At 44.1% G+C, this 13,674-nt stretch overlaps 2 protein-coding genes across 2 annotated transcripts in view; one reads left to right on the forward strand and one right to left on the reverse strand.

Moving 5' to 3' along the window:
• The window catches only part of Syn2 (synapsin II), a 40,756-nt gene that overhangs the window by 8,250 nt on the left and 18,832 nt on the right, over positions 1-13,674 (forward strand). The window contains exons 4-6 of the mRNA XM_015495032.2: positions 341-430; positions 10,937-10,999; positions 11,212-11,354. Of these exons, the coding sequence (XP_015350518.2) occupies positions 341-430; positions 10,937-10,999; positions 11,212-11,354 (296 nt within the window). The remainder of the gene's footprint in view (positions 1-340; positions 431-10,936; positions 11,000-11,211; positions 11,355-13,674) is intronic.
• Positions 1,829-10,730, reverse strand: Timp4 (TIMP metallopeptidase inhibitor 4). The gene is given in 7 exon segments (XM_048787129.1): positions 1,829-2,880; positions 3,520-3,644; positions 6,733-6,847; positions 7,309-7,365; positions 7,368-7,423; positions 8,516-8,582; positions 8,585-10,730. Coding segments are annotated over 7 exon segments (714 nt in total). The 5' UTR covers positions 8,678-10,730; the 3' UTR covers positions 1,829-2,679.

Consider the following 13,674-nt stretch of genomic DNA (forward strand, 5'->3'; position numbering starts at 1 on the left):
TGGGATTTTAGTTCAGTTTCTTACCCCCTCTGTGTTGTGCACATAAAATAAAGATAAGACACCTACTTCATCAGTTTGATATGGATTAAATGAAATACCATTAAAACTGAATAAGGGCTCAATGAAAGTGCTTGCGCTCTCTCTCTCTCTCTTTCCCTTCCCCAACTAAAGCGTATGTTCCTTGAGAACAGAAATTAGATGTTCACTTATGTCTTCAATGTGCTTAGCACAAAGCCTTCAGTAGAGAAAGTGCTCAGTATTTGTTTCATGGATTGATGCTTTGTCCCCCTGTTCCAGAAGTTGTCCTAAGTAAGCTGAAATGTTTTCTTCTCTTTTGCAGTTTGCCCAGATGGTGGCCATCTACAAGACACTTGGAGGAGACAAGTTCCCACTCATTGAGCAAACATACTACCCCAACCACAAAGAGATGGTAGGTGCTAAGTAGGGACTGAGTCTGCTGTTTGCCCTCTGAGCTTAATTAACCACATGGATCTCACCATCTCAACCCCAAAGATTCCACTGGAATGGAACTATCAAGTCACTTTGTGGAGCTATAGTAACTGGATTTTGGCCAACAACCTCTTGTTTTTAAATTCTGGAGACAGAATAGGAAATAACAGCAACAAGGGCAGTTTAATAAATCTAAGGGAGTAACGAACCTGTGGACCAACAATCAGAAGATCTCACTACTTGGAGTTGTATCTCTGGCTCTGCCAGGTATCTCTGCAAGTTACATTTCCTCACTCTTGTGTCAGTTTTCCAACCACCCAGGGGGGCAAAACTATCCCTGACCTGGATGTCTAACACGATAGGTACAAAGAGTCTCGTAGTAATAGCTTTCTGATAAAGCGTGAAGCTCTCCTTAGATATAAGCTGTTGCTCTTGTATTATTCACCAGACTTCCATTCCCTTGGCTTCCTCCAATTGGGATAAAGCTGGGCTAACCCTGTGCTTTTTCTGAGTCCAACCTAGGAGGTCAGAAAAATCAGCGAGATGGGATGTTTTGTCCATAGAAGGCTGTGACTAAGGTTTTTCCTTCAGCAGAGCCTGGAGCCCAAGCTCCCATCTTCCTTACTGTCCACACCCTCTGCCCAAGGCTGGTGTGATCAGATGTGATCCTGCTTAACCCACCAGTGGAAACTAGCTGCCAAAGCCTTGCAAGTATTGTGCTCTGGGACAAAGACCATGTTGTTCACCCTCCTATTCCTTCCCCCAAAAGGAATCGCCATTTGCAGCATTTCTATGAATCCTGAGCCTTCTCCTAGAACATTGTACATATCCCTGCTTACCCAGCAGACCACACATATGGGAGATTTGGGGCTGGAGGGAGAGGAGCTCGGACCTTGAAAAGAACTATGTCCAACATCATCTTCACCAGAACTTCCTCAGGGAGAGGCTCTGGAATTTTAAACCCTTGCCCTAAATAAATCCTAGAGGTTAATATGAGGATTTTCCCATTTAAGGCAAGCCAGGAAGGTTTGCAGAAGGCCTGAGGAACCCTGAGGGGCCAAGGCTGGAAATCTCAGGTAGTCTAGGACACAATGAGGAGGCAGGCAGTGAAGGAAGTCTCTGAGGATCAAAGCAATTTTTTCCTGCTATAACATCTAGCAGGGCTGACCAATGGGGAAGAAAATTACATTAAGTGCAGGATGTATTCCTCCTCTTTTCCCCAGGGTCCTTGTGATATTTCTCTCCTATCCACTTATCCTGAAATATGCACCTAGGAGGTCATCTCTCAGGATTTCAAAAGCTGATCAAGGGGTAATTTCCACTCTGCAAGAGAAAGGCCTTTTGGCTTAAAAAAAGAAAAAAAGGCACTGGGTTCAAACCTTAGTACTACATAAAGATAAATGAATAAAATAAAAGTCCATCTACAACTAAGAAAAATAAAAAAAAAAATTTTAAAGTCCTGAAGTAAGAATGAAGACATTAGTAACCTTAAAGAGGCAGAAGGGACAGCCTCTGGACATCAGCTGAGGGAACCAGGAATAGTTAACCTGGAGGGAAAGTATTCATTCCTAGACAGCAAGTCTCCTCCTATCCAGAGGTGTGCTAGGATCTTCTGCCAGGAATGGTGTCAAGGGGATTGCCGCACAGAGAGGAAGGTGAGGCTGTTTAGCTCTCACACAGAGTGATTTTGGGTCCCCTAAGTAGATGAGAGTACATGAGAGGATTAGGATGAATGGAGTTAGTAGGAGTAGAGGACACATAGCCATAGTGTTGTTCATTTCATTACCATTGTGGTCAACCCATCTTCTGTTGTTATACATCACAGGGCTGCACCATTTCATAGGTCTAACATTCACCGTTTCTCCCCATCAGATAATTTAAGGTAAACAACACTTATTTTCCTGGGGAGAAAAGGAATTAGTCTTGGTCTTGGAAAATAAACTAAACCAGATCAAAACTTTCAATAATAGATTAAACTATTGCGGGTAGGGGTTGGGAGGAAGGAGAGAAGGAATGAGGTCAGGACAAAAAAAGTCATGCTACCTTCCCAGGTTATGGACTAGGCTCTTAGACACAAGAGTAATGTTCCCCATCCCTGCCATGATGTTGGTAAGGCCTTCCACTTGGCACTTCCCATTGGCTGGCAGCAACAGGGTAGATGGTAACAGAGTTCCAGTGAAGGATTGGTCTTCAGGTCTCTCGAAAGGCTGTGGTGGTCACTGGTCTTTACTAAGGCTCGATGACGTCAACAAACTCCTCCCTATTGGGGTGGTGTTGTACCAGCTGCCATTTGCAGGTGCCATCCTCATTCTTCTTGCAGAAAAAATGGTGGGCCTGGTTCCCATAGAGCTTCCGTTCCAACAGCCAGTCTGTCCAGAGACACTGATTGCGCATCGATTTGTTACAGGTCGGTGAGTAGCAGATGGTAACCTAGAGTCATAACCACAACATCAGAGTGAGGAAGAGGCCCTTCCTCTTCTGTTGCTGCTGTCAGACCCCAACATATCCTCCCAGCCCTTTTCGACTGCACCCCACCTGTGTTTTATGAAGCCTTTCCTCGTCCCCACTATTCCCCTGAGTTCTCCTGCTCCATGCTCCTTGTGTAAGTGTTACCTCTCTAATATTTCTGGAATCTACCACTGACCTTGAGCAAGTACTTCACTTCCCAGAGCTTTAATTTCTTTACCTTAAAATGGAAGTCTTATTTCTTTACAAATGTGTTACGGAGACCAAATTAAATATTTAAAATAAATTGACTACTATAGGGTCCAGCAAAAAGTAGGCTCTCTCTAAATAATGGCTGTGGTAAAGTCATCTCATTCTGCTTTATATGATGACCACTCTACCAACCAAAATGTTAAGTTCTTTGAGGTCAGGGACTATGGACTCTTTCTTGCTTTTTCACCGCCAACTTCATGCAGTGTCTGATCCATGCCATATTTCAAGTAGAATATGATTGATAAATAAATAAATAAATAAATACATGAAGGAAAGAATCCTGAAGGGTGAGTCTACAAGGCTTAAGACCCTCACCCACCCCAGATCGTCTTAGAAATGGACTCCCCTCACTTCACAGTCACAGTTGAAAAGGTAGTGGTGATTCAGACTCTGTCTCTGCGCCATGGACACGTTTTCCCAAGGCTGGATATAGTTACACATATTGATGAAGATTTTTCCATCATTGAGAACATTACCTTCATGGGGAGATAGAAGAGAATATAACATCAGAACTGTGCTCCTAGAGCCCTGGGTCCTTCAAGAACCCAGAATTATAGTCAGTGACGAGCCAAAGCTCCAGTGGTTGGTTGGTTTATTTGTTTGCTTATTTTTAAAATATTTATTTTTTTAGTTCTACACGATACCTTTATTTTGTTTATTTATTTTTATGTGGTGTTAAGGATCGAACCCAGGTCCTTGCACATGCTAGGCAAGCTCTCTACTGCTGAGCCACAACCCCAGCCCCTATTAATTTATTTATCTATTTATTACTGGCAATTAAACCCAGGCCTTGCATATGCTTTGCCACTGAGCTACACCACCATCTCCAATGGCTTTTTTTTTTCCCAATGAAAAAAAATCAGAATTTTATTTTAAGGCATATTCAGTTGAAAGAATGAAGGAAACACAATTTCTAGTTACAAATAGCAATGTTTTAAATTTAGATATAGAGACTGTAAGCAATAAAATGTATTGATTTTTAATTTTCAGTGTTTAACTGTGAATTACCAAAATTAGACCAAAGGTTGATACAGATCTTTGTTTTAATTAAGAAACCTGATGTAAATTTTATCTGTTAACCTCTACTTCTTGAGCTTCTGCATCTTATTGAATCTTCCAACAAAATAACTCAGGGGCCTCTGTGCTGGTTAAAAATATGCCTCAGTGGGCAGGGTCCAGTGGCTTTTTGATAGCAGTGACAATATGGGGCTCAATGGAGGAACTGGAAAAAAACCTATAATTTTTATAGCAGGAGATTAACAACATATTATGCTTGTGCAAGGTAGAATTGTGGGGTCTGGTAAAGACATTTTTCTCTAGTAGGTACAGAGAGAAGGTGGGCTTTAAAATCAGACTTCAGGAGCTCTGGGGGGTATAGCTGAAGTTAAGTGCTTTCCTAGCATGTGTAATGTCTTGGTTTTGATCCCCCCCCCAAAAAAAAAGTGAGACTCTATGCGGGACCCTCTTCTTTTCAATTACTTGCTGTATAACCTTAAAGAAAGTCACGAAATCTTTCAACTGGAAGATAATAATAATAATAAAGTTTGGTCAATATTAAATGAGAATGTCTGTAGAATTCCCCATACAGTTGAAGACTCACAGAAAATGTTCAATAAATAATAGGATCCCTTCCCCTTTCCAGTCTTTCCCAATATCTAGGCCAGTCTTCTGTCCCCTGGTGAGTCTTTGCACATTAGAAAGTTCCTCTTCTTTCCTACCAAGCTCCTTCCCATCTTTCAAAGATCCTTTTTAGTAATACCTTGTCCTTGTGACCCTGCAGGCCTTCACATCTTCTAGAACTTCCGTTGCTCAGTCATTTGCTCACAAATCACAGCAGCTAGAACCCAGTACCAGGAATACAGAAATAAATAGGACAAGATCTCTGCCTCCAAGAAACTTCAAATGTGACTGATAAGTAGGCAAAAATGACCTTATGGTATGACTATATAGAAGATGTAGTATAAGAGCAAAGGAGGTCCAATTATCTCCAGGTAAGGAACAGGTAGAGTGAAAAAAAAGTGTCTCCGAGGAGGGAAGGTTGTGCGTGCTTAGAAGAGATGGGGAGGACTTCATCTGTCAAATAAGTGGAGGTCTTCTGAACATTGGGACTGTCCTACACCAAGGCAGAATGACATCCCATTGGCACACCTTCTGCAGCTCCAAATAGTTTATTTCAGCTCTGGGAGAAGAAGGGTCAAAGAACTATTATGACAGATAGCAGAAGACCAAGCTAGAAAGGTCAGCAGTGTTCTGGTCTCAAAGGGCTTTCATAATCTGGCAAAAAAGAGTTTCTGACTTTCTCAGAAGGGTACAGGTGTCACTGATGACTTTTCCATGGACTTATGTTTTGTTGTTTATCCCAACCCTCAATTATACTTGACCTTGAGGGCAGAGAGCTTGTACCTAAGAGTCTAACAAATGGCTAGACACAGAGGGTAGGTCTGCTGGAAACCAGAGGGCTCAGCAGCATGCCATGTCTCCCATCCAGGAGCTCCCTGCTCAGCACAATTCCACATCCTTAGAGCTAACCTCTATCAGTGTGGCCTCCAATGCCTGTCACTCCTCAAGAGCCATGTCCGAACTCTTTGAAGTCTATGACTTGTTTTTTGAATTTCCATTCTCCTGTCCAAGGCCTGGCAGTGTGTTGTAGGTGGTCGTTTGTTGTTGAATGGATAAATGGAAGGTAGAATTCTGCCTGTTCTCTCCACCTGCTATGCTCTTCATTTTCCTTGCTTTCTTCCTAGATAGTTTTTCTTTTTCTTTCTTTTTTTTTCCTTCCTTATTTATTTATTTTGTTGGTGAGGGGAAGTACTGGGGACTGAATCCAGAAGCACTCTACCACTAAGCTACAAACCACCTTTTTTTAAATTTTTGAGACAGAATCTCAGTTACTAAAGCTGGCCTTGAACTTGCAGTCCTCCTGCCTCAGCCTCCAAAGTCACTGGGACCAGCCATTTTTCATCTTTTGAAAGAGGCCAGTTTAGATCTCACTTATACCGCAAAGCTTCCTTGATTGTTCCCAGTCACACAAATACCTCCTTTCCTTAAACTCCAAAATAACTTAGTGCTGTATTTATTAGTTTATGAAGTCATATTCTTATACAGTTCTTTAACTGTTCCATCCAAACCATTTCAGAATGGAGGCTTGCCTGTGCCCAACTTCATGGAACAGAACTGTGTTAGACTCAAGGCTCTTATTAGGGTCCATGCAAAAGGCAGGGATAACCCATAAGGAGCAGTTTCAGGGGACAGATTTGGGTCAAAATGCCAAAAATCTTATGCTAATTAAAACTGTTTCAAAATGGAGCTTACTGCCCGAGCCTGGGAGAGCACCCTTTCCTTAAAACTGGGAAGCAGTGGCCAAGATCATTCTAAGGAAAACTCTTGCCTTAATGAGAGGTCACCAAGACTCCCCCCAACTAACAGGCTGTCACTATCACAACTGTTTTTATGTGTAATAAAATGCCACCTGGCTGGCTTGCTGCCCCAGGAAGGCCCTGGCTCCTGCCTCAGGACCTCCTTGGGACAAACTTCATCCCCACCAGTCGCTAGTCTTTGACTTACCAGTTATAAATTACTGCCTCTTACTGTTGACTGCTATTCTAGTTCCACAGAGAGAAGTGTTCACAGAGGTGTAGACATAGCGAACCTCCTTGACTTTCTCAACCCCTTTAAACATCTGAAAGACAATTGCAAAAAAAAAAAAAAAAACTCGAAAACAAACCCCAAAACACAGTATTTGATCAGTGAGTATAATTTGTATATTAACAGGCAAAAACTTCTCTTTTCTCAGTCTCAAAAATAAAGTGAAAGTCTAGTTTCAGAATTGGTGCACTCAGAGTCCACAGACTCCTACTGGGTTGTCTTTGTCTTAAAAAAATTTTTTTTTTTAAATCTAAATTTATTCCAGTGGAAGGAAAGGTACCTCAATGGCAGCTGTGGGACCCACTGAGGCCCCCACACTGCACTCCCCTTGGGTTTTGTGGTCCCTGCCCCCAACATTCCAACCAGTTCCCACTTCACCATGTCTACAAAAAGTTCACTGAACCAGATTGTCTGAAACCTACCCTCCCAAAACACAGACCCCATTTCCCTCTACCAGCCTAATGAGGGTAAATGCCCTGTCCTGCCCCCATGTACCTTCATCCGTTTGAGTTCATACCGGAGCAATTTGTTAGGGTTAGAAGGGTTAGGGTTAGTTAGGTTAGAAGGTTAGCAGTCACTATCTTCTCACTGGTGACTTTGGCCCGAATCACTGCACAGGGAGAAGAAAGAGGGAAAAAACCATTAGTACTTGGAGCAATCTATTTGGGATCTGGATGATCTGGGGACCCTGGAGAATTTCAGGTGTTGGGTTTTGAGTGGTGTGATAGAGATTTGCAGTCACTGCAAGTTCAAACTCTTTGCGATTCTTAGGTCCTCAGCCTCTGTGCTTTTTGGGCAACCTGTTAATTTGGAGAGCTCTAGTTCCTGCAACTCTGGGAACTGTGGGCAAAGGGGAGGAGTCAGAGTGGTTGAGCAGGAAGGAGCCCCTTGAAGGATTCCTGTGAGGCTCATCTGTTGAAATAGCTCAGAGCCTCAAAGCTCTCCCAGAGTTGATATTAGTAAATGTTTATTGAATCCATAAATATTCTGACCCTGCTGAGAAAACCCATCTCTTGCCATTTGGGCGTTAATCAAAAAAACTGTTTATGAAAGTCTTCCTCTTGGTCTTGTACTGGGCACAAGTCCCACAGATGTGATTGCAACAGAGTCCTCATCCTGCAGAACTTTTGGTCTATCAGAGGATGTGCCTATAAAAACCAATAATACTGAATAGTAGAAGCACAAACTTGGTAGAGACACAGTGGTAGCCAGGGAGCAAGGAAGCCTCCAAAGAAGGGACCTGAGTTAGCCCTTGAAGGATGAATTGGAGTTGGCCAGGAATGCGAGGGTGTATGGGGAAAGGGCATCCAGATAGAGAGGAGAGAAAGGGCAAAAGATCAGAGTTGGGATGGGGACCCGGTGGCAACCTCAGTTATGGGCTTGGACAGAGACAGGCCCCACCCCCAACCCAGCTGGATCACTCTGGTGACACTCCAGTTAATGATACTCCCAGGTTGCAGTATGGTCAGGATGAGGGGCGTCGCTGTAGAGGTCGGGACAATCTATTTTCTTACAAATCAGACTCTGTGCTTGCAAGGTTACTCTCGTGCCAGCCCTTTCAACCCATCAGCCTCAGCAGGAGGCAACGGTGGGGGGGGGGGTTGAGCTCCTCCCCTTTCCTCAGACTCCTGGTCTACCGCTCAGCCCAGAGCCAGTCCCCACCGCCACTGCCCCTGCTGTGGACCGCCTGGGCCGGACTCACCAACCGCCGAGCGGCAGAAATGCTGCTGCGGGTGCGTTGGGAGGCAGCTGCACGCCTCGCCTCGCCCCGCCCCGGGGGCCACAGCAAAGCCAGCAGTCCCAGCACCAGCGCCCTGCTCGTCGCGACTGAGAGGCTCCAGAGCACGACACCGCAGAGCCCCATCAGAGCCTGTGGGGTCTGTCGGACCAAAACAGTCGGTCCAAGGCGCCTTAGAACGCGCCCGGCCCTCCACCCCCCCCCCACCTCGGCTCTATGAGATGACCATAGAACCAATCCCGCCCTAATGGGCTCCGCCTTCCTTTGGCTTGAGGCCACCTGTGGTGGCAGGACCCGAGACCCTCCAACTAACCATCTCAGTGAGAGTTAGTGGGGATCCTGAGGAGCTAAGCCTCTGGAAGTAGAGGGCAGACACTGGGAGAGGGATGCTGTCAGGGGCAAAAAGAGAAGAGCAACCAAGACGAACGCCCCAGGGCAGAAAGACCAGGGGCTGTGATTCAGGCCGAAGGGACAGTGAGGAGAGGCTCAGAGAGGAGGAGACAGGCAGAGGTCGAGAGAGGCAGACAGAAATACAACAACAGGCAAAACACACAAGTGATGGAGAAGGACGGACCCTTGCTGAGCGGCATACTGGGAATGAGACAAGCTACTCAGGGCCTCTTTCAGCTGCGGGAAGTGTTTTCAATGCCCTATTTATGAGGCTCCAAAGCAACAGCAAACAGTAAGGGAAGGGACAGAGAAAGTTGGGGTGTGTGTGTGTCTTGGCTCTGTCAGCTGGGGGGTGGGGAGAGATGTCAGAGAAAGCAGTCTGTGCTTAGAAACCCTTTCTCTAAGCAGGAGCCTTAGACTCTGCAGATAGCAAGGGACCGTTCTCTCAGGTGTCCCATCACTTAGGACAAAGTTTGGACCTCAAAGCCCTGTTTCCAGTTCCTGGGTGATTCTGATTGTTATTGCACGTTGTAGCCACTGGAGACTACGTGGGGAAGCTTGGGGGCCAAAGAAGTAAGGGGCTCGGGCTCGTTGTGACCCAAGCCACTGTCCAAGGCTCGAAATAGAAGAACCATTGAATTATAACTATAGAAAGTAGAAGGTCGGGTTCTGATTCTGTCATTAGGTAGCTTTGTCACCTTTACTTTGCAGAACCTCAGTTTTTTCTCCATAATATAGGCTTGCATGATCTTCTTCTTCTCCTTCTCCTTCTCCTTCTCCTTCTTCTTCAGTGCTGGGGATCAAGGAGCCTTGCACAAGCTAGGCAAGCACTGTCCCACTGGGCTACACCCCCAGCCCTGAAGTACATGTTTTCTGAAGCCCTTTGAAGCCCTTTCCCCCAGCCTCCACTGGCTTCAGCCAGGAATGCTGAAATCCTCAGGTCACATTCTCCCAGTATCTCCTCACACCAAGATTCCATGGGAATCTGACTTTTTCATCAGGGTTGCCATTATCTTCTTCAGGGGACATCTTTTCACTTGGATGGTATTGGTGACATTTGAAAGGAGAGAGACTGACAGGATAGGTCCAAGCTGGTGTCCAGGTTGGTTCTTCATACCATGTCTAGACCAAGATAAGAGCTAAATGTATTATTTGGAGGAATCTCAGAAGCATCCAGTCCAATCATTCATTTGACAGGTGTGAAGGCTGAGACTCAGTGATACAAATTGATTTATAGAAAGTTAGTGGCAGAAAGCACTAGAAAACAAGTATCTTTATGTGTATTCTAGTGCTCTGTATACTCTACCACATTATTTCTTTTCATTTGGCTTTCTTTTTTTTTTTTTTAACAGCTCGAAATCCTGTCTTTGGAGGATAATTCTTTCTTTTAAGTTTTTATTGCTCCTCTGTTAAAATAAGGCTACTTCAAGAATGCATTCATTTTCATAAGGATCCCTTTCCAAGGGTAAACATATTGAATTCTTACATGAGCTCTCTTCCAAACTCCAAGCTGGGCAGAAATAGGCCTTAGCATATTAAGCCATGTTTGGGGTTTAGTTTGTGCTGTTGATGAGCAGCAAAGACTCTGAATGAAGAAGAGTACAGCTGGGTCAGTATTTTTGAAGGGGTAGGTACTAAGAGATACATGATGATAATAAATATGCATTCAAAAAAAGCTTTGGGTTAATTAAGACATAATTTACATAAATCTTTAGCTGAGAGCCAATCCTGCCCAGTGTTTGTCTAACAGAGAAGATTGAAGCAGCAAGATACAGAGAGAAAGAACAAGGTTTGGAACAGTTCTTCCTCCAACACGCTGTGTGACCTTGGGAAAGTCACTGTCATTCTATGAGTCCAGTTTCTTAATTTGTAAAGCAAATAGGTTGGTCTGGTTCTTTAAGGATCCTCCAAAGGGTGTTCCTAAGAAAAACATGTGTAGGATTCCACAGAGAGAGGCACACCTGACCAGTTTGTTCCTTTCTTCTCTGCCTTCAGCTGACACTGCCCACATTCCCCGTGGTGGTGAAGATTGGCCATGCTCACTCCGGTATGGGCAAGGTAAGGCAGGGGGTGCTGCAGTGGTGTGGAGTTGGGCCCAGAGGGGCATTTTTGCTGGAGAGGTAGCTCAGTAGAGCACTTGCCTAGCATGCATGAGGCCCTAGCTTCAATCCCTCATACTGTGGGGGGAATAAAGAAGGTCAGTTTTCAGATGGGTTTGAAGGCTTCAGGGCCTTTTGACTAAGATCTCCCTTTCTTCCTCTGGACATTAGGTCAAAGTGGAAAACCACTACGACTTCCAGGACATTGCTAGTGTGGTGGCCCTCACTCAGACCTACGCCACAGCAGAGCCCTTCATTGACGCCAAGTATGACATCCGAGTCCAGAAGATTGGCGGCAATTACAAGGCTTACATGTAAGTGGGGAGGTGTAGCGTCCCAGCAGATGCTCTTTGTTCATCTCAGCCACCAGCTCTCAGTCGAACCTCACCAGGCCCATAAGGCAGGTTACAGGGAGAGCATGCCACTTAGGTCTGGAACTCCTAACCTGGGATCTTTTGAAGTCAAGGGAGAGGGGGTCTGTAAACTAAGATGAGAAATAAAATTAGTATTAATTTCACTAGCTCTCTTCAGATATAAACAAAAAACTACAGGCAATAGTAGTAGCAGTACATAAGACTTTATCACCAAAGGTGATCATGATTCTCATGTATCACACTACAGTTGTGACAGACCTGAGTACCAGTTACTGTCATCCCTATGTAAAGCTCATGATAGTTATTAGACCTGCCTCTGTATCACATTATTTAAAGAAACACATCTTTGACTAATCAAAATGTGTTTTTAAAATATTTTTGATAACTCTAACTGGGTATCTTTGTGATCTTATATACTTCATGCACTTGCATGTTTTATATGTTTTAAACATTGAAAGGAATCCTGTGCTTCAACAGACTACCAAAAAATGGGTAAAGTTAAACTCCAAATGCAAATATCCAGCCCTAAGTCTAGTGGTTGTAAGAGTAGATGACTTCCCCACAAAACTCTATCCATATGGCAGAATGAAAAGTTAAAAATGTCCCTCATTAGAATTAAAAGAAAAATCCCCCAAATCGATGGAGGGTGGAAAGCCAGAGAAACTTTAGATGGCATTTCCTTTTGTTTCTTTGTTTTTGCAAAACGAAAAACATCCATGTTTAGTGAAAAGAAGGTGCTGGTTCGGCCTCCAATCTCAGTAGGCCATAACGGAGGTCACATGACCTGCAAGTCCATAGATGAGCTGTCACTGAGTGGCCTCTCGGTATCACGTCTGCTCCCATACTTTAGGGGGCCCCTTAAGGATCTATGTCGTATGTCCCATTGTAAACTGAGATGTAAAGTCTTACAGAATTTTGCAAACTTTAAAATATAATAAAAATATAAGAGATATATTATTATTTACTCAGAGTTTCCAAGACCCTGTTATGTGTCATGGCTCTATGCTGGGAACTTGAAAGTGAGTGTCTCTCTGTCCCTGTCTTGAGGAGGTTGCTTACAGGGACACCTTAGTAAACCATAAGCTTAGGAAGACAGTTACATTTATTGTGATTTTCTTGTCTCTGAGTTTCTACTCAGGTTTTGCCAGCTACTCAGCTATTTATTTATTTGCTTTTTTCTGAACTTGGTAGTGGTGGCAGGGAAAAGCACATCACACAGGGAATCAAGTTTCCTGGATTTTTATCTCCCATCTGCTGTGACTGAATATGCAGTCTTGGACAAGTCATCCAGCCTTTCTGAGTCTGAATCTTCTTGTCTATAAAGCAGAGCAAGAACTCCAGCCTACTCAGAACAGGGAGTTCGAAGTGAGGCTATTATGAGGGGTTTGGAGAAGAGGCACTATAGAAAGCAGCCAGTACTGTCCAAGTAGATGGTTGTTGTTGCCCCCTCCATATAAATATTTCTCAGTGCCTGAAGTCAGATCTCTGGGGAGGACATTTATGGGAACTGGCACAACTACTCTCCAAATAGTACTGCATGGTGAGGATAGCACACGGAGGGCTCTGTCCATGGTGTAAGAGGACTTTTCTGTCCCCTAGGCCATTCCCTTTCCCATTAACTATATCTTGGTGAAAACTTATGATTTAAAAGATCTATTTTTGGTATTTTACAGTTTACTTAACCCTGTACTAATCGGTCCTTCTGGCAACCCTGTGTTAACAGATAGAGGCTCAAAGACTAGCTCTCCCATGGTCACCTAGCCAGCCAAGAGCAAATCCAGAACCAGATACCTGGTCTTCTACCCCCTATGTTGTCCAAGACTAGCTGATTCTTAACCCATGCTCATAGAGGGCAGGTACAGTGGATATAGCAGAGGTTGATGACTGATGCCATCATTTCCATTGAATAGATGAGTGAAGCCCAAAGAGGTTAATTGACTAACCCAGAGCCACATGACTAATATTGTAGTGAACCTCAGAAATTAACTGTTGAATGAGTGAATGAGAGTGCTAATGAAGAAGACATTGGAAGATATTCACCAGAACCCTGCATGAGCTCTCAGGAGAAGTGGGATTCAGTTTGTATGCCCGGACACTGTGAGTAGGCAGGAGGACAGGCCACAGTACATACCCCAGGTGTTTTATATAGTTATGGACAAGTCTTAGCTTAAGCCTCAGCTCAAGTAACTAAATTAAAAAGTAATGTTAGATTGTTAAGTGAGATATAGGCAAAATTCTAATGGGATCAGAACGCATCCAT

Source organism: Marmota marmota, unplaced genomic scaffold, assembly GCF_001458135.2.
Source record: "Marmota marmota marmota unplaced genomic scaffold, marMar, whole genome shotgun sequence".
NCBI lineage: Eukaryota > Metazoa > Chordata > Mammalia > Rodentia > Sciuridae > Marmota > Marmota marmota.